Source organism: Canis lupus, chromosome 20, assembly GCF_048164855.1.
Source record: "Canis lupus baileyi chromosome 20, mCanLup2.hap1, whole genome shotgun sequence".
NCBI lineage: Eukaryota > Metazoa > Chordata > Mammalia > Carnivora > Canidae > Canis > Canis lupus.
Genome location: NC_132857.1, coordinates 24,487,693 through 24,511,870, shown reverse-complemented (window position 1 = coordinate 24,511,870; position 24,178 = coordinate 24,487,693). Strand labels below are relative to the sequence as shown.

The 24,178-nt window shown below is 38.1% G+C and overlaps 1 protein-coding gene across 13 annotated transcripts in view; it reads left to right on the top strand.

Annotated features, from left to right (window-relative positions):
- The window catches only part of LOC140611771 (uncharacterized), a 120,989-nt gene that overhangs the window by 11,854 nt on the left and 84,957 nt on the right, over positions 1-24,178 (top strand). For 5 of the 13 annotated variants that reach the window (XR_012012970.1, XR_012012968.1, XM_072788646.1 and 2 more), the window contains exons 5-8: positions 3,608-3,754; positions 6,091-10,681; positions 16,982-17,291; positions 18,252-18,419. Coding sequence is in view for 11 of the 13 variants with exons in the window: in XM_072788646.1 (XP_072644747.1) it covers positions 17,227-17,291; positions 18,252-18,419 (233 nt within the window). In the remaining 2 variants the exon portion in view is untranslated. Of the gene's footprint in view, positions 1-342; positions 2,445-2,728; positions 2,768-3,607; positions 3,755-6,090; positions 10,682-16,981; positions 17,292-18,251; positions 18,420-24,178 lie in introns of those variants that run through there. The other 8 variants (XM_072788647.1, XM_072788644.1, XM_072788641.1 and 5 more) reach the window with 7 other exon arrangements.

The window sequence follows — 24,178 nt, the reverse complement described above, 5'->3', positions numbered from 1 at the left end:
GAAAGACTAAGGTATTACTTTAAGAATTAACCGTTTTGTTGAATTTTTTCTTAATTATCCATGTCATGGTATATAAGTGAGAAAAACGTCATGAATCTAAGGCAATGCTGGTTGTGTTTTTTTTTTTAATTTTTTTTTTATTTATGATAGTCACAGAGAGAAGGAGAGAGAGGCAGAGACAAAGGCAGAGGGAGAAGCAGGCTCCATGCACCGGGAGCCTGATGTGGGATTCGATCCCGGGTCCAGGATCGCGCCCTGGGCCAAAGGCAGGCGCCAAACCGCTGCACCACCCAGGGATCCCCTGGTTGTGTTTTATTTACAAGTGCTGAATAGGGAAAGAATGAAAGTTTTCTACAGTACTCCTGAATATTTAGATTTAATTTCTTCCATTACTTTTATTTTATACACATTTCCTTGTATATAATTAAGACTTAGGTATAACTGTGTCTTTCTTTTCTAGCTTAGTTACTCCTTCATTAATCAGATATACCCTAAATGCCTACTGTATGCCTAACACGGTTCTGGGCATTGGGATACAGCAGTCACAGAACCAAGATGTTCTTTTTCTCTGGCTTAGATTCATGCTGTCTCGTGATTAATTATATACTTTCTGCAAATATCTTTAGTGGCTCTTTGAAGAAAAAAAAATCAAGTTTTTCATTAAGTAAAAGGGAGTACAGTATTTTCTGTACTAAAATTTCCATTGAAGAAAAGCAATTAGCTAATATAACTGATTAGAGATCAAGCTAAACTAGCTTTTCTGACATGATAGCTGGCTCACATGTGAGGGAGACAGGAAGGATAGTTGTACCTTTCAAAAAATAATTGTACTTTAATGATCTTATCCAATTTAGGTTCATTTGACCTACTGATTTATACAGACAAGGATTTGGTTGTACTTGAAAAATGGGAAGAGTCAGGACCACAGTTTGTTACCAATTCTGAGGAAGTCCGTCTTCGTTCATTTAGTACTACTATCCACAAAGTAAATAGCATGGTGGCCTATAAAATTCCCACCAGTGACTGAGGATGAGATAAGGACAGTGATGTACTTGTAGTTCTCAGATGCGGTTTTCCTGAAACCAAGTCAACTATAGTTGATAAATTTTGTATCACTGGTTAATTTTTAGACTGGGAAAACTTAACATTCTACATCTATTGAACTGTGCATAATTGTCCAATTTTTTCTACCTGTATAACTTTATACAGGGTTGACATAAATTATTGCACATTGTTCAAAAGGGAACTAGCAGATCACATCAGCATTGTTGTCAATTCCTTGAAAGTGGTAACTGTAGATGGATAACTTTTGCCATAAAACTAAATGCCTTCTTAAATCAGACCTTTTGGTCAAGGACTTTGACTCTGGAATATAGGTAGGAAGATATTAAATGTAAAATACAGCAACAGAAGTCTGAATATTGAGAGTGTTTGTTTAGATTCTGAAATTATCTAACGATAACTTGCAAGTAATGAAACATTGCTCATAATAGGTCTCTGCCATTTATTTTATTTGTCTATTTTCCATATTGAAAACATTTCCAATGATTTGATTTTAATTTGTTGTAGAACTCGAACCTACAAAGCTACGTATATTGCCACTGTTTAAATTCCTGTGATACAGAACTCTTAATTTTTTTTATGTTTTCTAAAATCAAGCTTTAAATGATGATGAAATAAAGTTAAATATGTATGTTTAAAATTTGTCTTAAAATATGTTTATATTGGTGTGGTATTAACACATACAATAGAATGGATTCAGTATAGCAAATAATATCTTGTGCTTACTGAGGCCTAAGGATACAAACTTGAATAAATCTGGAGGTACTTTCAATTTAATGAACAAGCTTTGATTATATCTCTTTAATCTTATAACCTTAGACTTAAAATAAGCATCATTCTCTGTAAAAAATAATAGATGTCATTGGAATTAATTCATTTTAGCATGTAGTGTACTGGAGAACTTTTCTATCCTCTTAGCCTTATTGCCAGCCTAGTTTTCCTTATTTTTTAAGGGTCAGTTTAAGGCAAACTTCTGACGTCTTTTCTCATCTCTATTCTAAATGTTACCTTGTTTTGTAATTAAGTGCTTAGTATCAGACACCGTTCTAAGCTTTTTATATGATTTAACTCATTAACCTTCACTATAAAGTAAAAACACATGGCCTGTATCACTCATTCAGAAATTACAAAGTGAGCACCTGTTAAAGTGCCAAGTATTAGGATGAATGAAACAAAGTCCTGGTCTTTCTAAAGCGTGAGATATGGAGAGGAAAATAGATGGCAATCTTCCAGGCAGTTACTACACAGGTTTATCTCATTATGTATTTGTCTTTGTTTTTTCACCTGAGTAATCTAATCTCTTTGATCCAGTTGCCTGCTTGTTAAGAATAAAGGGCAATTCTCTCATTGCAAGACAAATAAGTGCCAGTAATTGATGACAGGTATCGTGAATGCTATTGTGAAAGCCCATTGCCTTGAGAATTGTTGAAGCTATCTAATTGAGGTCCACCCACATGTGTCCTTTTCCTGAATAAGAAAAGTAGTTCTAGGGATCCCTGGGTGGCGCAGCGGTTTAGCGCCTGCCTTTGGCCCAGGGCGTGATCCTGGAGACCCGGGATCGAATCCCACGTCGGGCTCCCGGTGCATGGAGCCTGCTTCTCCCTCTGCCTTTGTCTCTGCCTCTCTCTCTCTCTCTGTGTGACTATCATAAATAAATAAAAAAAATAAAGTAGTTCTGCAGAAATGAAAATGATGTTGAATTAAGGTATGGTCAAGAGTCTGGTTTTCCAAACATGAGGTATGTTACAAAGTGAACACTAGTAAGATTAAAACATTTAAATACTGGGCTGTTTGTAACCTCTAAACATGAAACATTAGGTTGAGAAGGAAAACAGAACTGGAAGTTCAGTAAAAATATGAAGAGTTAACAATTCTGGTCCTACTTTTGGGACAAAAGTTTGAAATTCTTTTTAGAAAGCAGTAACTGCTTTAGGAAACACTAAATGACTCTGCTAAATAACCAGAAATAATGTGGTCATTCCCTGAAAAATGTTCACCAGTAGCAACTTTCTTAATAGATCACGGATAATACTTTAATTTCTGTCAGTTGTTTTTATTCATCAAATTAAACTGTCCTAATATTGCCACTTATACTTTGTGGCTTATAACACTACTGACTCCTACTAGTACATCTATTAGAGTTGAGTGGGAGCCAAGCTACAAGCTTTATTGGCAAAGCTCAATCGGAAAAGCTTTGGCCTATGGCTCCAACTAAACTTGTCCTGCCCTCTTTTCCTATACCTTGAAGTCCACCTTAAGAGGAAGATATTTATTTATTTATTTTTTTAAGAGGAAGATATTTAAACCAACAGATGCAAGAATTGCGAATGACCTATGAACAGTGGGTATTATGTGTAATTGATGAATCACTAAATTATACTCCTGAAACCAATATTACACTATATGTTAACTAAAATTTAAATAAATGTTTGGAAGAAAAAAAGAGCCCTACATGACTTCCACACCATGTTATACAGAGAAACCAAATTCTAAGAGAGCCTGATGGGCCTGCCCTGGACTCTTGACTCAGTTTTGCTTACCATAGGTGGAGGAATGGAAACATGTTCCGACTGGGCCTATCAGGGTCTGAAATAGAGCCCCAGAAGGGACTGAACCACACGTCTCCAGGATTCTTCTCCCAGTGTCATCAATTGGAGAGAGGAGTCAAGCCTCCATGGGAATTCACACAGAGGTGTGTAATAGTCTCATGTATTAATTGGCTTTTACACAAACAACCATAGAATAACAATTTTTTCCCTGTAAGTCTGTGGGTTATCTGGAGTGCTTGTCTTCTTCTCCTGCAAATCTGCAGGGCACGTGTCTCCTTCTATCATTGAAGGGGCAATGCCTCACCAGGACTGCTAAAGCTTATCTTCAGAACTTTCACACTGACATTTTTGCCCATATTCCACTGATGCAGGTAAGTCTTAAGGCTAAGCCAAACTTCAATGGGGCCAGAAAGTACACTCTTCTCATGGACTTGGGGAGAGGGCTGTGTGAAAATCTGATGAAAGTGATAGTATAAAAAAAAAAAAAAAAGAAAGTGATAGTATAAAGGAAAGATCAGGATACCTAAATAATGCTACACTGTAACTCATTTTCCACCAGATGTCATTAATGCTACAATATTCAAATTAAGGTGAACTTTTAACTTTAATGTTCAGCCTTTCCTATTGGAAATTAACTTTGGGATTTCTGGCTACAAAGATATAAAGACATCAGAGGAAGAAAACATAGCACCTGTATTTGTTAGGTAATATTTCATTTAATTTTCCTGCTTTAGTGCACAAGTAGAATTGCAGGATCAATGGACACACAAACAGCTCTACATTTTTTAAACTTTAGATGGTCTCTTCTGTCCATGATCAAGAAGCTCATTTGGCTCCTCAGCAAGCTCATCAAGAGCAGTGTTTCTTCACCTTTCCTAATGGCTCCTACCCTTTTACATCCTTTTAGCAATTGAATGTCCATAACACATTACTTTCCATTTACTGTACTTTACAAAGCTCCAGGTTTCTTTTTTTTTTTTTTTAATTTTATTTATTTATGATAGTCACACAGAGAGAGAGAGAGGCAGAGACACAGGCAGAGGGACAAGCAGGCTCCATGCACCGGGAGCCCGACGTGGGATTCGATCCCGGGTCTCCAGGATCGTGCTCTGGGCCAAAGGCAGGCGCCAAACCGCTGTGCCACCCAGGGATCCCAAGCTCCAGGTTTCTTTGGGAGCATTGTAATTACACTGTCCTCAGATGACTTTAACCAATTAATGGCAGGAACCAAAAGACAGAAGACTTAATCCTGTAACTTATCTATATCGTTCAAAGAATAAATCAAGTGTGAACTTGTGAGCTGTGGTGCAACACTTTCCCAACCAGTCAAAAGAATTGTTTATTAAATAGCCTTTTACTCTTTAGGGAATTAATTTTTGGCTAAAGTTGTAAATAATATCTTCATCTTTTTATTAAATATGTAAAGTTCTGTTTTAATTAATTTTTGTTCAGTGTAACCATGATAAAAACTTGGTGTTGGAATAACTATGGAATAGAAATGCTGCTAAATTTCAAATTTTATTAGTTACATCTTCTTAGAGCAGATCTTTATTTTTTATTTCTTTTTTTATTTATTTTTTACTGGAGTTCATTTTGCCAACATAGAGCATAACACCCAGTGCTCATGCCATCAAGTGCTCCCCTCAGTGCGTGTCACCTCGTCACCCCATCCCCCTACCCACCTCCCCTTCCACTACCCCTTGTTCATTTCCCAGAGTTAGGAGTCTCTAAGAGCAGCTCTTTAAAGATCTTTCCATTCTTCATGAATATGGCTTTGAAAGCCCGCAGCATTAACTGATGCTTATTTTAAAAAAATCTAGTTGGGAAAGCTACTTAATCTTCATTAGAGTTGACAATCCTCTTCCAATATGGCAAAAACATTGTAGCCTTAGCAAGAAAACTATTAGAAAAAGCTTAGAGAGGAAAATGTCAAGAGTTGACTCTCTGATTACACAAGTCAGTTTATGTTACCATTTCACCTACTTTTGTGCTCTTACCATTTGATCTATTTTTATACTAGAGAAACATTTCATTTATTTGTATAAAGTCCATTCATCTGCGTTTATCTGCACCATTTTGCTAGGCAAGCTTGTTTGCACAAAGGAACACATGAGATCAAAATCTTTATTGTTTTGGCATTTTATCTGTGCTAAAAAAAGCCTATGAGTATAAGCACGACCACACATACTCCACTATCCATGCAAGGGAAAGATCTCAAACCTCTTCAAAAACTATCTAGTTATGGATATACCCAGTGGATACCTAGACATGGATCTAAATTTCTTTCTGAACGGCAGTGTCACTGACTCACATGCATTATTACTTAATCCTCACAAGAAATCTAGAGGGGTTATTGTTCCCATTTTACACGTATAAAACCTGAGACTCAGGAAGGCTAGGTAATTTGCTGAACTTCAGACATCCAGGGTCTAGCCCCAGGCCTAACCCTAAACCAATATTCTTTCTCATTGGTTTTCAGAAACTAGACAACAGCGGAAGGTGCCCTGCTCCAGCTGCAGGGACTCAGCCAGAAAGACTGGAATACTACATGACTCTACCTGCAAGTTGGGGAAGGAGAACTCAACACTATTTGAGTATTGAGTTGCATTCATTTTTTTAAAAACACTTTTTCAAAATAAGCTATCATTAAATTTTATATATACATAGTATTTTTGCTGTATAATAGCATCATGCATTTTCTTCCATCAATGTTTTCTTCTCTCATTCTTTCACTTGTTTTTGTAACTACATGCTGTGTTGGAATTTGCACTTCTTTACGGGTTGGAACCAGTTTGAGAAAGGGGAGACAGAAGGCAATTGAAATGTATGTTATCATCCAAATGATAGGGTTCCCTAGTAAAGCTGGGTAGAGGCTTAGACCTCATGCAAAAACAGGGTTTGCTACTGCATCTCCATAAACAAGCCATGGGATGGCCAGAAACTGCAGTTGTCCTCACTCAAGCCCACTCCAATAGGGGACCAAGAAACACTTTAAGTACAAAAGCTCTACACAGCTTCTATAGGTCTTAAAAAAGGTCTGTTCTACGTTGCTTGGGATGGTGTGAGAAAGTGAAGAGAGCGACCCCAAATCTCTTCTCCAACACCATGTTCTGTCATCAGGATTGGAGTCGAATCCTGAAGAGGGGAATAACACGCATCCCTCTGAATGTTTGCCAGCTTTTTAATTTTTTAAATATATTACATTGTGGGTTCCACTGGCATCATGTGAGTTGTTTAAGTAGCATACTCACAGGCATATTTTTTTCAGTTTTAGTAATTATGTATGTATTTTCATCTGTAGTCAGAAAGATACCTGTTTTTTTTCCTAACATGTTTTAACACATATTACCCTGAGCAAAGATTGTAAAGTCCATGCTGAATACTTAAAAACATGTATTTGTAGAAAAGTCATGAAGGTGGTGTACACATGATGGAAGGCTGAGAAACAATGTCATAACCCTTTGTACTCAGGCATCAGAAGGGGACCAGGCAGCTGTCCCTCTCAGCCGAGTGGTGCATGCTCACAGTGCTGCTGTGCTCACACAGTCCCCAAGTCTGCTTCTCCCTACACAGAGTCCTTCTGGGACTTCTTGAAGGGCATTTTGCTTTTTGCCCATAAAAGACTAGCACCATGAGTCAGATAGTACTAAGCTGAAAGTTCACTCTCTAATTCTATTTCTTATCACTAATTATGCCCAGTCATGTTGTCCAAAATAGCTCACCAGACTTTATGATATGAATACAGAGAACTATATCCATATTAAAATGTCCCAAATTTGAACAATATGAAACTCATTTTTGTTACTCAACTTCCCCACAAACTAAATCCCCTTGCAAATAAAAGCTCTATGAGCTTTTATTTAAAGTCCAAATGCTCTCACTCTCCATTTTATACAATTGGCTCAGTGTCAGCCAGAGGCTTTTACTCAGAGCCAAGGTTCCTATAGCTGCAGCTGTGTCCTGGGATTTCACAGGAATGAGTATAGCTTCTTCAGCTTCTTCAAAGTTGCTTCAAATCTCTAATTAGTTCTAGTCTCCAAGGGGTCAGCAATCACAAAAGAAACTGTCCACTATAGAAGTTGTCACAAACAAAACTGTGGTACCCCACTTAAGTGACTATGTAATGTCACCTGACACTGCTATCAGAGCACAGCAGATAACTTAGTAGCACCTATGCTGGAGACAGCGAGGACCTGGTCTCAGTCTGGTGGCAAGCCAGCCAGCTGCACCAGCACTGAATCCACGGCCTGTGAATCTGTATGACTGAGCAGAAAGTGCCCATCAATAGTTGTGCTTCCACATGTTTAATATAGGTATTCCTTTGCTTTTGCTGTTGTTATTGTTTTGTTTTGGTGATGTGTCCCGGGTCTCCCATATATATTACCTACTTTCTCTCAGAGAGTGACATTTGAGACATCATTGCCTTCTTCAAAAATATAGATAGGTATTCTGGTTTCTTCATTTTTTTGTGTCTTGTGTCTCATGTTTTGGCTACTTTGGTACAAGATTGTGAGACCACAAGTCTAGAGAAAACCTCTACTCCCAAATTCTTCCAAGTCTGTTCTCTCTAGAACAGGGAAGTACACTCTCCTCTGTAAATGCATGAGGAATGGGATGATGAACATCACCCTACTCCCTTAGTACTATGTTTAACTTACTAGTATATGACGTTTCATTTATTCTGAAAATGATAATTGTCATCTCTTTTCCACAGACATTTCATTCCTACCTAGGCAGGTTGAGTTGGGCCAGGCAAAGCAGTAGTTGGCCAGAATCAAGATTCTAAGAAAATAAAATACTGTGATCACAGTAAGAGGCAATGACTCAGGATTAGTCTTTTGTCAAGAAGTAAAAGAAGGATAACAAAGTTTAGCAAAACTTTAAGGAGATTCTAGATATCACAGATTAAAGTAGTCAAAAGTTAGTATTCCAAAGAGTTCCACCATTGAAAAGATAGAACCCAAGCACAAACCAAAAAGATTCCAAAAAAAAACTTAAATTCAGGACAGAAACTTTTCTAGTCTCTTTTATTCCTTCCTGCCTCCATAGGATCTGACTACTGGTGTGAGGAGAGAGATTGCAGATGGGAAGGAAGTGGTGCCAAGAGCTGCAGCTGCAAAAAGTTGAGTTGGTTTTGTTTCTTCTAACTTTTAAACTTAAAATTAATACATACACACGTTTTAAAAATCAAGCAGTAGAGAATGATACCAAGTGAAAAGTAAATTCTCAGCCTGAACTTGTTCCCCGACTCATTTCCAGCTCCCTGTTTTTAAGTATTTTCTGTTCTCCTGGTGGTTATCACAGTACCTCTGAAATATATGTTAATACTTGATTTCTCCTTTTATCTTGTTTATCAACTTTAGATAGCATCTATTGGAAGATGAGAAACTTATTTCTTTGATCCATCCATGTCTATGTTTTTCCAGTTACATTGCTTTGATATTTCTGGTGATTATCATTTTAAAGAGTATACTTAAACTCTATTTTGTTACATCAATTTTAGACAGTATATAATTGATTTCTTGCTATATAAATAAATAGGTGAGAAAAATCTGTGACATTATCTTCCATATCTCTCTGCTGCTTTAATATTCAGACTTCCATTGTTTCATATTATCAGTGTTACTATTAGTCAGATTCTCTTTTACAGTTGTTGTCTTCCAAGCTTTGTTTGTATGTTGATTCTACAAATTAAAATAGCATTTCCGTTATTCCAATGATTAAAATTACTCCTTACTGAAGGACTAAATAGCTCTAGTTACTGAGAAAAAAAGGGTAACCTTAGGTCAGGAAAACTGAAAGATGAATGTTCCAAGTGCCAAGGTCAAATGGGATTCCTTGAACTCAATCTTCAAGACTTTCTATTAAATTCAATTTGGTCGATGATACTTTTAATATACAAGAAATATTTATCTGCCTTTGTTCTTATTTCATAGCCACCTCTTTTTTGGCTTCTTGACTCTAAAGATGTTAGTTGGTTTTGTTTTCTTAATTTTTTTTCCTTTCTCTTGTTTTCCTCAGGAGTCTACTGTTATAATATCTGTTCCACTTGCACCTTTTTTTTTTTTTTTGGTTTATTCTAAATTTTATGGGTCTTTTTCCCAAATATGCGAGTGATGAAAAAGGTTCATCAGCACTGGTAGCATGATTTTCTACTGTGGTATTAGACTTCTTTCTTGAATGAAAAGATGGATGGCAGGGTCTTTGTACACATAAGCTAGTAGTACTGTTTTAGGGTACATTTTGGTAGTTTGTTCATCATGTATCTTTTGAAAATTGACTTCTAAAAATATTAAATTAAAATATCATATCTTATTTACTTAGTTTTTTGGTGCATCTCAAATTTTGTGTGCCTGGTTTCACTCACTGCAGTATCTCTATCTGCTTTGGGACATGGACCTGGAAGGTTAAATGTAATTTCCAGATATGGTCAGTAGAGGGCAGCAAAGGGTAGTAGAGTGAACACTCAACTGCCAAGGCCTGGGCATCCCTTTTTTCCTTCTTTATAGAGATCAATTAGTGGTAGTAGAAAATTCAGAGTGCCAGAATCAGGATAGAGATTACTCATAATACTGATCCAGGATGGGTATCAAGCTTAGAAGGCAGTGGAAATGTTTAGCCACAAATTCATAGCCTGGTATCTATCAATGAGATGTGAACCACTGGACATTGGGAGGGGAATCATTAGGCTTTCACAGTCCTGACTCTTACTCCCAGCCTGTCTAAAACCTAAGATCTTGTTCTGTAAAGTCCCAGGAATCTCCTATCCACATTGAGAGCTTTGCAAATTTCCTGTCTGACAGTCAGTTCATGGTACTAGCAGTGGCTCTGGGATCCACAACCAGCCATTTCCGGGAGAAGAGACAGAGTGGGACATGGGCACCTTACGTAAACACTGACAATTGATGAAAACACTCACTTATGTTTAAGTTAAATAATTTGTGAGCCAACCTAAATGGGATGTGGCTTAAAATATATTTTCTTTCCTCTTCCAGGAGGGAAACATTCTTTAGGCAAGGAAATATTATAGGACTTTGAAATTAGACAAACTTGACTCTATGAATTATTAGGTATGTGGTTTTCAGTGCCTTAACTTTACTAAACTTCAGTTTTTCCAACTATAAAGTGGAAATAATGATTCTTACCTCACAAACCTGCTGCAAGGAAATGAGATGATGTCCATAAACTGCCTGGCAAAGAACTTGGCAATTTGCATTACTCAATTGGCATTACTACAATCTCTCCCTATCTTTGGTCATGGAGAATACTCATGATATTGTTACTATTTCTGAATAAAAAGTCTCATTGTCTCCTATAAGCATAAGTAAATCATTTGAAGGATTACTCTGTTAGATATCATACTAAGATTTCTGCGGTATGATCTCATTTAATTCTCATAACAGCCCTATGAAGCAGGTGCTTTTATCACCATCCGGATTTTATAAATGATAACAGTGAGGCTTCAGAAGTGTAACTAGTTTACCCAGTGTCATGTAGGTAGTAAATTATGAGGAAGGATTAAAACTACGTAATTTGATTCCAGACCTCGTGCTCTTGCCATTACATAATGTTTTCTGATGAACACATGTAATCAAAGATTTAAAATTTTAAGCAAAGAAATCAAAGAAGAAGTTTAAAAATACTTGGAGACCAATGAAAATGAAAACACACTGGTCCAAAAACTTTGAAATCCAGCAAAAGCTGTTCTAAGAGGGAACTTTAGAGCAATCCAGCCCTACCTCAAGAAGCAAGAAAAGTATTAACCTAACCTTACACTACAGAAGCTGGAAAAAGAAGAACAAATAAAACCCCAAACCAGCAGAAGAAATAAAATAATAAAGATTAGAGCAGAAATAAATGAAATAGAACCAAAAAAAACAATAAAACAGATCAATGAAACCAGGAGCTGGTTCTTTAAAAAGATCAACCAAATTGATAAAACTTGAACAAATCCTAGCTGAAAACTTTCCTAATCTGGGAAGGGAAACAGGCATTCAGATCCAGGAAATAGAGAGATCCCCCCCTAAAATCAATAAAAACCCCTCAACACCTCAACATTTAATAGTGAAGCTTGCAAATTCCAAAGACAAAAAGAAGATCCTTAAAGCAGCAAGAGACAAGAAAGCCCTGACTTTTATGGGGAGGAATATTAGGGTAACAGCAGACCTCTCCACAGAGACCTGGCAGGCCAGAAAGGGCTGGCAGGATATATTCAGGGTCCTAAATGAGAAGAACATGCAACTAAGAATACTTTATCCAGCAAGGCTCTCATTCAGAATGGAAGGAGAGATAAAGAGCTTCCAAGACCAGCAGGAACTGAAAGAATATGTGACCTCCAAACCAGCTCTGCAAGAAATTTTAAGGGGGACTCTTAAAATTCCCCTTTAAGAAGAAGTTCAGTGGAACAATCCACAAAAAAAGGACTGAATAGATATCATGATGACACTAAACTCCTATCTGTCAATAGTAACTCTGAATGTGAACGGGCTTAATGACCCCATCAAAAGGCGCAGGGTTTCAGACTGGATAAAAAAGCAGGACCCATCTATTTGCTGTCTACAAGAGACTCATTTTAGACAGAAGGACACCTACAACCTGAAAATAAAAGGTTGGAGAACCATTTACCATTCAAGTGGTCCTCAAAAGAAAGCAGAGGTAGCCATCTTTATATCAGATAAACTAAAACTTACCCCAAAGACTGTAGTGAGAGATGAAGAGGGACACTATATCATACTTAAAGGATCTATCCAACAAGAGGACTTAACAATTATCAATATATATACCCCGAATGTGGGAGCTGCCAAATATATCAATCAATTAATAACCAAAATTAAGACATATTTTGATAATAATACACTTATACTTGGTGACATCTAATAGTGCTTGGTACACTCAATAGGTCTTCTAAGCACAACTTCTCCAAAGAAACAAGAGCTTTAAATGATACACTGGACCAGATGGATTTCACAGATATCTACAGAACTTTACATCCAAACTCAACTGAATACACATTCTTCTCAAGTGCACATGGAACTTTCTCCAGAATAGACCACATACTGGGTCACAAATCGGGTCTGAACCGATACCAAAAGATTGGGATCGTCCCCTGCATATTCTCAGACCATAATGCCTTGAAATTAGAACTAAATCACAACAAGAAGCTTGGAAGGCCTTCAAACACGTGGAGGTTAAGGACCATACATGTACAAATCCTCAACAAAGTATTAGCCAACCAAATCCACCAATACATTAAAAAAGTCATTTACCATGATCCAGTGCGATTTATTCTTAGTATGCAAATGTGATTCAATATTCACAAATCCATTAACATCATACATCTCATCAACAAGAGAAGGGTCAAATCCATGATCATTTTAATAGATGCAGAAAAGCATTTAAAAGTACAACATCCATTCATGATACAAACTCAACAAAGTAGGTTTAGAGGGAACATACCTCAACAGAATGAAGACCATATGTGAAAAAAACTATAGCTAATGTCATACTCAGTGGTGAAAAAGTGAGAGCTTTTCCCCAGGATCAAGAACAAAACAAGGATTTCCACCCTCACTACTTTTATTCAGCATAGTACTGGAAGTCCTAGCCCCAGCAATCAGACAAGAAAAAGCAATAAATGGCATCCAAATGGGTAAGGAAGAGGTAAAACTTTCACTATTTGCAGGTGCCATGATACTATATGTAGAAAACCCTCAGGATTCTACCAAAAATGGACTAGAACTGATAAATGAGTTCAGGAAAGTCACAGGATACAAACCAATATACAGAAACCCACTGCATTTCAATACACTAATAATGAAGAACAAAAAGAGAAATTAAGAAACAGTCCCATTAATGATTGTACCAAAAATAAGATACCTAGAAATAAATTTAAACAAGGAAGTGAAAGACGTGTATATATATATATATATATTGAAAAAAATTGAAGACATTCAATATATATATATATTGAAAAAAATTGAAGACAACACAAATGGAAAAATATTCCATGCTTATTGATGAGAGAACAAGTATTAATAAAATGTTCCATACTCAAAATAATCTACTGATTTGATGGAATCCCTATCAAAGAACCAATAGTATTTTTCACAGAACTAAAACAAGTAATTCATAAGCATGCATGGAACCACAAAAGACCCCAAATAGCCAAAGCAATCTTGAAAAAGAAAAAAAAAAAAACTGGAGGTATCACGGTCCCAGATTTCAAGATATATTACAAAGCTGTAATAATCAAAACAGTATGGTATTGACAAAAATTGACAATAGATCAATAATATGGTATTATGGGCATAATGATCACCTTAAAGTATCTCTTCTATTTGATATTTAGGCTGAAAACATAGGTGTTCGGTGAAATAGATGAAAACAGACCAGGGCAGCCCGGGTGGCTCAGCGGTTTAGCGCTGCCTTCAACCCAGGGCATGATCCTGGAGACCCGGGATGGAGTCCCACATCGGGCTCCCTGCATGGAGCCTGCTTCTCCCTCTGCCTGTGTCTCTGCCTCTCTCTCTCTCTCATTCTGTGTCTCTCATGAATAAACACATAAATAAAGTCTTTAAAAAAGAAAACAGACCCTATCATTATTATTCTATTTAGAGCTCATTCATCAAATTAAAATAAATCACAATGGTATTATGGGAGAAATTAAGCTTTAGCTATTACTGCAAAGGTAACTGTGACCTGGTAAAAGAAGCTCCCTTTATCTTTCTCAGACAAACTTTTCTCTCCTTTGCTTTACTACAAGGAGAAGATACTATCAAACACTGTATCTTTCTCAATTAATTCCTTAAAACCAGTGACTCACAATCCTGGTTACATGTAAGAATCACTCAAAGAGCTTTTTCCAGATCTGATGAATCAGAACCTCTGGGGGAGGCAGTTTCAGAATGAGTGCCTGAAAAGCCTCCCAAGTGAGTCTGATGCATATCAGAATTGATCAACAGGACGAGATTCTAAAAGGAGAGAAGTTTTCCCGGCCTCTAAATCTCTAACCTCTCTGAAGGGAGATGCAGAGAATGGGACATAATCTGAGAATTGGGGAAGGTGCAGAGATAAGTCTGCCTATATTTTTTACCTGAAATAGATTATTTTTTACCTGAAATAGATTTTGACAGGTGCTTGATGGGAGGCCAGAAAGTGTTGCCCAATGAGCCTCCATGGTTCTAAATACAGTCAAGCATGGCCAGACTAGCACTTGTCCTTTAAAAGTGGTGAGAAGGGGTGCCTGGTGGCTTACTTGGTTAACTTTCTGACTCTTGATTTTGGCTCAGGGTTATGATCTCAGGGTCATGAGACAGAGCCACAGCTCAGAATCCACACTCAGCACCATTTGTGCTTCTTCCTCTCTCTCTCTCTCTCCGCCCCCACCTCTTGTGCATATGCACTGTCTCTTTCTCTCTCTCTCTCTGTCTCTTTCTCTCTCTCTCTCTCAAATAAATAAAATATTTTTTAAAAATAAATAAATGTGGTGAGAAGCCTGGAGGCCACTATCTACATGCCACTTCTGTGTTAGTTTGGTTTTAAGATGAGAAGCCTTAATAAAGTCTAAAAGGACTACCAGGACTTGTGCTCTCACCTCTACCTAATTTACAGGCCGATTTCACTCTCCTGAACCTTCTGCCTGTGTCTCCAATCCAGCAAAGTCTTCCATGTTTCTGAAACATCAGTTAGTCACATTCTGTCCCTTCAACTGACAAATGTATCTTCCCTCCCTTCCCCCTTCCTTCCTCTTTCTCTCTTCTAAGTAATCCCAAGTTATTCTTTAAAGGTCATTTCAAATGAGCTCGTCAAAGAAGCCTTCCTCTCCATAATTGAAATCAGGTGTCAAGTCCCTCCCTAAATTTCTCACCTCAATCTTTAATTTTCCTCTGCAGTACTTTCCAGAGGTTGTGTTAGGCAGTTATTGATGACATTCTCTGTTTAATATCTGTCTTCCCCCTCCTCACTTAAATCCTGTTTTTGAGAGTTGGGCCTGGCTCCCTGTTGCCCAGACCTATCAAGTGCCTTTCTCCTAGTACAGGTCCAAACACTATCTGTTGAATGAATAAAGTAAATAAGAGAAAGACTATTTTATGTCATGCCTTTTTCCCTGTCCATCCCTGCCAGAAAACTATTTCATTCACTTGTTCAATACAGAATTTTTTTATTCCTCTGATGTGCCAATGTTTGTGTGAATTTAATAATAAATCAGACATAGACTCTTTCCTTGAGGTCCATAGAGTCTAGTGGGGCATAAAAGATAGGTTTTCACATGCCTGTTACAGGAGCCTGTAAGGGAAACCACAAACTTTGTCTGTAGGATCAAATTTCTGTCCTCCACAGTTGTCAAAGAAAGACACTGTCCATGGTGGGGGTGGGGGGCCCTCACAAGAGGCTGTGTGACCTCCTGAGTCAGTTGGATTTGAATCCTTCATATTATGTCACGGCTGCTTGGATTCAGAGTCCAACCTGTATGCGCAGGAGCCTCCTAATCTGTAAAACCATCAGTTTCCTAGTGGAAAGGGAACACTGTCTTCATGTAACATGTTTTTAACAGGCTCCTGTAGGTGCTTTGACACTGAAGGAGATGTCCAGGTGGCAAATCAATGGTTAGTATCACTAACCATTAGGGAAATGCAAGTGAAATCCACAGTGAGATATCACACTACACAGCTATCAGAATAGCTAAAATAAAAAATGACAACACCAAATGTTCGTGTAGATGAGGGGAAACTGAATGACTCACACAGTACTGGGGAGAATGTGAAATGGCACAGCCATTCTGGAAAACAGTTGGACAGTTCCTAAGAAATAAAAAATAAAACTATAAAAAAACAAAAAACAAAAACAAAAACAAAAAAACATACCTAGCATATGACCTGGCTCTTCCCATCCTGGGCATTTAGCCCAGAGAAGTGAAGACTTCACGCTGACACAAAAACCTGTACACAGATGTTTATAGTAGCTTTATTAGTGACAGCCAAAACCTGCAGACACTTCGAACTCCTTCAACAGGTAGTTAAGCAAACTGTGATACATCCATATCATGATGTACTACTAAGGGACACCAGGAAATGAACTGTGAATCCTTGCAGCCATCTAGATGAATCTCCAGTTACATCAAATGGGAAAAAGGAAATCCCCAAATTTCATAAACTATGTGATCCCATCTGTATAACATTCTTGAAATGGCAACATTATACACATGGTGAACAGATTTGTGATTGCCAGGGATTAAAGAGGTGGTGGAGGGGGAAAGAAATTTGTGTGGTTGTAATCGGGGAATAGGAAGGACCCTTGTGGTGATGCAAGTGTCTCTGGAAGACTCCATCTGTAAAAAAACTGATGTCATCTCTCTGTGTTATTTATTACAGCTGCAAATGAATCTACAGTTATCTCAAAATAAAATGATTACTTTTAAAAAGTCAAAACTTGGAGGCCAAGATAAGGAAACCAGTATGTCAGTTTGGCAGTTACAACATGAGCTTTGAATATGTGACATCATAATGGCAGTGACCGCGGACCGCTGCGGAATCTTCAGGCTTCAAGCATTTGACAGTACTCTGCCAAGTGCTGTAGACTCACTCGATTTCCCGTCCCGCGAATTGAAGAGAAAAGGATGTTCCCGTCAATCAGAAAGCACGCTGAGCTTACAGGTGGACATTCAAGGCTTCAGCGCATGAGGTAGTCTTCTGATCCACTATTTCTGACCATCCAAACAGACCGGCAATAACAGGAACTGTTCTTTTCTTTTGTTTCCTCTAATACATAGAAACTAATTAGTAACTCCAGCACCAGCTTCCTGAAAAGCTGCTCCTGTTCATAAGATTCAGTGCTGCTGAGCAGAAGGGAGCAGGCTTTATACATCCTTGGGGGAGGCGGAGACACTTTCTTGGCTCCATGAGAGAGCCAACTCTCTCTCTCTGTGAGACAGTTTTCAGTGGGTCTATGAAAATACCTGTCCTAGTTATGAAAGAATTTTTACACTCTGCTCAATTGAGTTGTTTTATTACCTATTTTGACCAGGAAGTCCTGTCAGAGCTCAGCCAAGTAATAGCTAAACTCTTGTGTTCAGAAACTTTCTGAGGTTTCCAATATTTTTGTTGATCTTTGAGAATTTTTACCCCAATTTTGAATATTGAATTAGATAAGATGGGGGTCAACTTCCAGGATCTTCAGTTATCTTCATTTTATCTTAACATAAATATTATTATATTTATATTATATTATATTTTATAATATATTATTAAATATATTATTATATATTTTATATTAGGCCACAAGTTGTCCTGTTTGTTGTTGTTGTTCATTCTCCTTCTTGTAATCTGCTCTACCTTTGGCTTCTTGGCTCTCGCCTACCTAATGGCTCACAATTAGCTCTGCAGCTTTCTCCACCACACCTCTAAGTGTTGGCATGCCCAAGGGCTTTGTCCTTGAAACTGTCCTCCCTCTGCATCAGTTTCCCAAGTGACCTCACCTCTTTCTATAGCTTTCTGTAACTCAGGGATCCTTGATTCTGAGCTCTGGAGCTCTGCTTTGGGGGTTGAGACTACATTTTAGTGTTGTGTGAACCTTGAAACTTGGCATTAAACTATATTGTGTATTTGACCAGTAACTAACTGCTCTGTGTTTGATGTCTTGCAGGAAGAGCTCGTCTGTGGAGGTGGACACCCACAGCGAAAGCACTACATCATCTGAGGGTGCCACTCGTACCTTGCTCATCCATGGCCCCGTTGAGCTCAAGAAAGGCTGGAGGAGGCAGAAGTGGCAGCTTTTCTTGTACAGCGATTTATTACTGATGTCTAATACCAAGTAGGTGTACCATGTTTCATGCTCTTGTGAATCTCAAAAAAATTGCATTCCCATTAACCCTTACTATACGAAAACATAACATTTTTTCCCTTTTGTGTTTGCCAATGCTTGAGTCCTTCATTCCATGAGTACTTCTGGAGGTCTTGTTTTGTGTCATGTCCCTGCAGCAAATACAATTGACAATGTGACAGACCAATGTCTCTCCTGCCTGGGACTTACAAATGATAAAATAAGAGGGGGAATGATAATGATTAGTGCTGCTGATAGAAGGTGGATAGGGGGCTGTGCGGAGAGGGTGGGAACGTGTTAGAGAGGAATAGTCTAGGAGGGCCTCTCTGAGGTGGAGCATTAAAACCAAATCTATGAGAGGAGAAGCAGCCACATTCCCAGACAATGTGCCTGAGCCATCGAGGCTGAGGGACTTGCAGGTCTACGTGGGTACAACCTGACCCTCAGAGAGAGGGGCTCAGGGAAGCCTGATTTGACTAGAGCCCAGAGCATAGGCCATGCTATCAGATATGATACTATGCTCAGGGGTCTAGTCACACAGGGTCTTCACAGGCCATGGTAAAAAAGTGGAAATATTTTGCCAAAGGATTTGTAATTAGGGGACTGACCAAATCTGATTTATATTTCCAGCAAATTTTTCTGACTGTTGCTAGATAATAGATGGATGGGTAAGCAAGAGTGGAATCAGAGAGAGTAGTTAGGGGAGGCAATAGTCCTGATGGATGGTATCAGGGCTCTATCTTAGCAGTTTAGTAAAAAGGAAAGATGGAGCAGGGTAGCCCAGGTGGCTCAGGGGTTTAGCTTCGCCTTTAGCTCAGGGCATGATCCTGGAGACCCAGGATTGAGTCCCACATCAGGCTCTCTGCAGGGAGCCTACTTCTCCCTCTGCCTGTGTCTCTGTTTTTCTCTCTCTCCTCTCTGTGTTTCTCATGAATAAATAAATAAATCTTTTAAAAAAAAGATGGAGCAGATAGATGGAATGTAGGAGAAAGAATTGACTGTGTGCATTTTCCTCTCAACCCTGAACACAAATGCATTGAATATCCAGTCTAGAACATGATGATTGCTCAATAAACGTGTGGGAGCAGGTCATGGAAGGTCACCTGTTTACTTACTCCATCTCTGTTTGCATTATTCACAAAACGTGGAAGACCAAGAACACTCCCACAAACAAAATATCAAGAAGTTTTTTGGTCATGAGAAAAAACTAACTCCCTCTTTTTTTTTACTGCTTTCACCCTAGATCTCAGTTATGCCATGTCATAGGTACGACATGCTAGTAATAATTTGGCAAAATGATATACTCATCTGAGTTACATTAATAACAATTTATCAGGGGCTTACTACATGTCAGATATTATGCTAAAAACTTTATGTACCTAATTTTGTCCAACCTTACAATGACCCTGTGAGATGGGAGTATTTTTATATTGGAGAACCTTGATGCTCAGAGGTCTAATGGATCTGCCCAGGTTACCATATTAGTAATGGACAGAGTCTACATTTGAAATCAGGTCTATTTATTTCAAAGCACAGGCTTTTATTCACTATGTGATGCTACCATTTCTATTCTCTCTTTTTTCCTGAATTTCATACAACATTCCATGAACACCTAGATTCTTTCATTATTGAAATCAACCCTTCCTTTACATTGAGTGAACAACTAACTCCAATCTGCTTGGTAAGAAATAGATCAGAATGCTTAGTGAATTGAAAAATGAAGCAAGTATAGCTATCAAAAAAATCAGAGTCAAAGATAGTAGTAAAATATATTTGAGACTAGGGAAATTGCCCATAGATGTAACCTTGAAGGTGGTGATGTCATAAGGAGGACAAAGAGAAAAGGAATGTCCAGGCCTTGGCATGAGGTCCATATGAAAGACTCTCTTCCTCCTGATAGAAGGCCAAGTCATTATTTTAAAAATGCAGACTAGTTACCATTCTCTTTATTTAACCAAGGTGAGTATGGGAGACCAAAATATGTGGGATGCATACTGGGAACCACACTAGGAACATCACAGATGCCTCACCCACCTGGGTTTCTCAGTGATTGAGCATCTGCCTTTGGCTCAGGTCGTGATCCCTGGGTCCTGGGATCGAGTCCCACATCGGGTTCCCCACAGGGAGCCTGCTTCACCCTCTGCCTATGTCTCTGCCTTTCTCTGTGTATCTCTCATGAATAAAGAAAATATTTCTCACAGCCCTCCAAGGCCCATATTTTTTATCATCCACAGGCTGCAGAGATGAAAATGGGAACAGAGGAAGTCTCAGAAATGGTCCAGTCATACATAGGGAAATCATGCAAGAGATTCCAACCCAGGCCTGCCTTCATCAGAAGGCCATGTTCTTCCTTCCATACCATGTTGTACCCTTCCATCCTTAGCCCAAGAGACATGCTAACAAATAGCAAACTCATTTCCTGGTTCTTAGGACCTTGCAGACCACTCATATTCAATTTACAAGGGGAATATGTTCTTCTTCTTTTCTTTTATCTTTGTAATTATTATAGCATTAGGGACAGGAGAAGACTTTCCTTTTCTTACTAGAACTATTTATTGTCCTGGGTGCTGCTTACCTCTCAGCCGGTTTTACAGAGCCTATGATGTTCTACTAAAAAGATTTTTATATAAAGATAGTGTTGTTTTTCCACTAGAGAGTTGCATCTATTGAAGGGCTGAATTTTTATTTCGAATGGTTCATTACGACAAAACAAGTTGAACATTTTTCATCTTTCACATATTGCTTTTGAGATATGTCCTTATGTCTACTCAAGGGTTTTTATGTGACAAAATCTTTATCAATTTATTTGTTAATGTTCTTTGAAAGAGACTCAGTTCCCAAAAGATTATCTTATATACTTTATATTATACATTGGTAATATTAGAAAATGTAAGTGATCACAGGCATGTTAATTTCATATTTAACCCAAGGTCTTTGATATAGAGAGAACACAGATTTTTAGAATTCCGAGTTCGGGATATCATCATGGTCAGGTTCTGGTAAGAGCTCTTTTTCTGCTTGCACGCGGCTGCCTTCTCACTGTGTACCCCAAGGCATGTCCTCAATGCATGTATGTACACACATACAGATCTCTCCCACTTCTTACAAGACCATCCATCTTACTGGATTAGGACCTGACCTTGATGATCCCATTTAAACTTAATTACCTTCAAAAGCTCTAGCTCCAAACATGATGATACTGGCAGAGAGGGCTTTATGGTAAGAAGGTGGGAAAGCAGTGGGAGGGAGACACAATTTCATCCATAGCAGTAGCAAGCAGCACTTAATGCTTGCCACAATCTTTAGAAAACTACTATGAGATCATTCCCATAGTAAATATTTTGGTATATTTTTGATCACTGTTAATATGAAAAAATTTACCTTTTTTTCTAGAAGGAAAAAACTAAGAAGAAATAGCCCCTGAAATAAAAAAACATATTTCATCCCTGTCATGCCTTGGTCTTACATGGAGGAATCAATACCCTCAATCAATCTATTCAAATGAATAATCTGAGTTTAGTGCCTAATTTTTCCAATTAGCCATAAAAAAGGGGGTAGGCTGACCCAGGTTCCATTTTACCTCAGCTCACCCTCAGGCTTCAGCTGGAGACTCTCTCATCTTTAGGTTGACACTACAGAATTTAACAGAAATTGAATAGTTGATTAATTTCTACCTATTTTTCAGTCAGAATTAGTGAATTTTGGCTTGTGTGTAATAATGAGGGGAATTAAATGTTTGTTTCTTCACAAAGAAATTCTATTTCTCTTGTTGTACAAGATGTTACTAATAGTGAAAATTGGGGATTTTTCTCACTTCTTTCATACACTAGAAACTTGTGTTCACAAGAATTGAAGTCAAATGGAATCTTCCTTATCATTTTTGGTATTCATTAGAATACTAAATAAGTTATTTTTCAAATAAAAATTACTTTAAAAATTAAAGTACTTTAAAGTACTTTAAAAATTAAAATAAAAATTACTTTATTTTTAAGAACAGTATCTACTTGGGGCCCTTGGGTGACTCAGTGGTTGAGTGTCTGCGTTTGGCTTAGGTCATGATCCCGGGGTCCTGGGATCAAGTCCCTCACCAGGCTCCCCAGAGGGAGCCTGCTTCTTCCTCTGCCTATGTCTTTGCCTTCTCTCTCTCTGTGCCTCTCGTGAATAAATAAAAGAAATCTTTAAAAAAGAAAGAAGAGTATCTATTTGATAAAATATTAAGATATTTGTACTAGTAGAAACCCGTGAAGAATTTAGAAAAAGGGACTGAACTTAGCTCACACCCTCTTTAGACATCACATTCCTCATCATTAGTTATTTTTTTAATTTATTTTTTATTGGTGTTCAATTTACTAACATACAGAATAACCCCCAGTGCCCGTCACCCATTCACTCCCACCCCCCGCCCTCCTCCCCTTCTACCACCCCTAGTTCATTTCCCAGAGTTAGTAGTCTTTACGTTCTGTCTCCCTTTCTCATATTTCCCACACATTTCTTCTCCCTTCCCTTATATTCCCTTTCACTATTATTTATATTCCCCAAATGAATGAGAACATATAATGTTTGTCCTTCTCCGACTGACTGACTTCACTCAGCATAATACCCTCCAGTTCCATCCACATTGAAGCAAATGGTGGGTATTTGTCATTTCTAATGGCTGAGTAATATTCCATTGTATACATAAACCACATCTTCTTTATCCATTCACCTTTCGTTGGACGCCGAGGCTCCTTCCACAGTTTGGCTATAGTGGCCATTGCTGCTATAAACATCGGGGTGCAGGTGTCCCGGCGTTTCATTGCATTTGTATCTTTGGGGTAAATCCCCAACAGTGCAATTGCTGGGTCGTAGGGCAGGTATATTTTTAACTGTTTGAGGAACCTCCACACAGTTTTCCAGAGTGGCTGCACCAGTTCACATTCCCACCAACAGTGTATGAGGGTTCCCTTTTCTCCGCATCCTCTCCAACATTTGTTGTTTCCTGCCTTGTTAATTTTCCCCATTCTCACTGGTGTGAGGTGGTGTATCATTGGTGATTTGTATTTCCCTGATGGCAAGTGATGCAGAGCATTTTCTCATATGCATGTTGGCCATGTCTATGTCTTCCTCTGTGAGATTTCTGTTCATGTCTTTTGCCCATTTCATGATTGGATTGTTTGTTTCTTTGGTGTTGAGTTTAATAAGTTATTAAGGAATGTAGAAATGAAATAAAAAATGAATTTAATTTGGTCAAAAGATGAAGATGACTATTAACTCACTGTCGTGAAATGACGAATAGTTACAGAATAGACTATGACCCCTGCTCCCAACATTTGTAAGAGAATGCCTCTATCTTAGAACAGAGGTTATCTCCCTAGAATTCTGCAAAACTCCCCAGTTCACTGGGGCTTACCTTTTGGCATAAAGATTAAGGTAGTGGAAAGCAAGAAGGACATCATGTTAATACAACTATAATAAATGACTATTTTTAGAAATAAAAACTGCAGTTCTCCTCCTCTTCTTCTTAAGTCAGTTTACAGTAGATTATCGCTTTCTAATTTCTGCTGAGATAATCCAGTTGGGTCAGTGATTGAGAGTAAAGAAACACAGTAAGACCTTAGAAGAATCTATTGAAGTATAAAGCTTTGTTGTAACACGTTTTAAATATTTCCAAGCTAGCAACTGGCTTTATTAATATAATGCCTTGAGATTTATCCTCTCACTCACAATATAAATCCCATGAGAAAGCTGGGCTGATGGCTCTGGGGACAGAA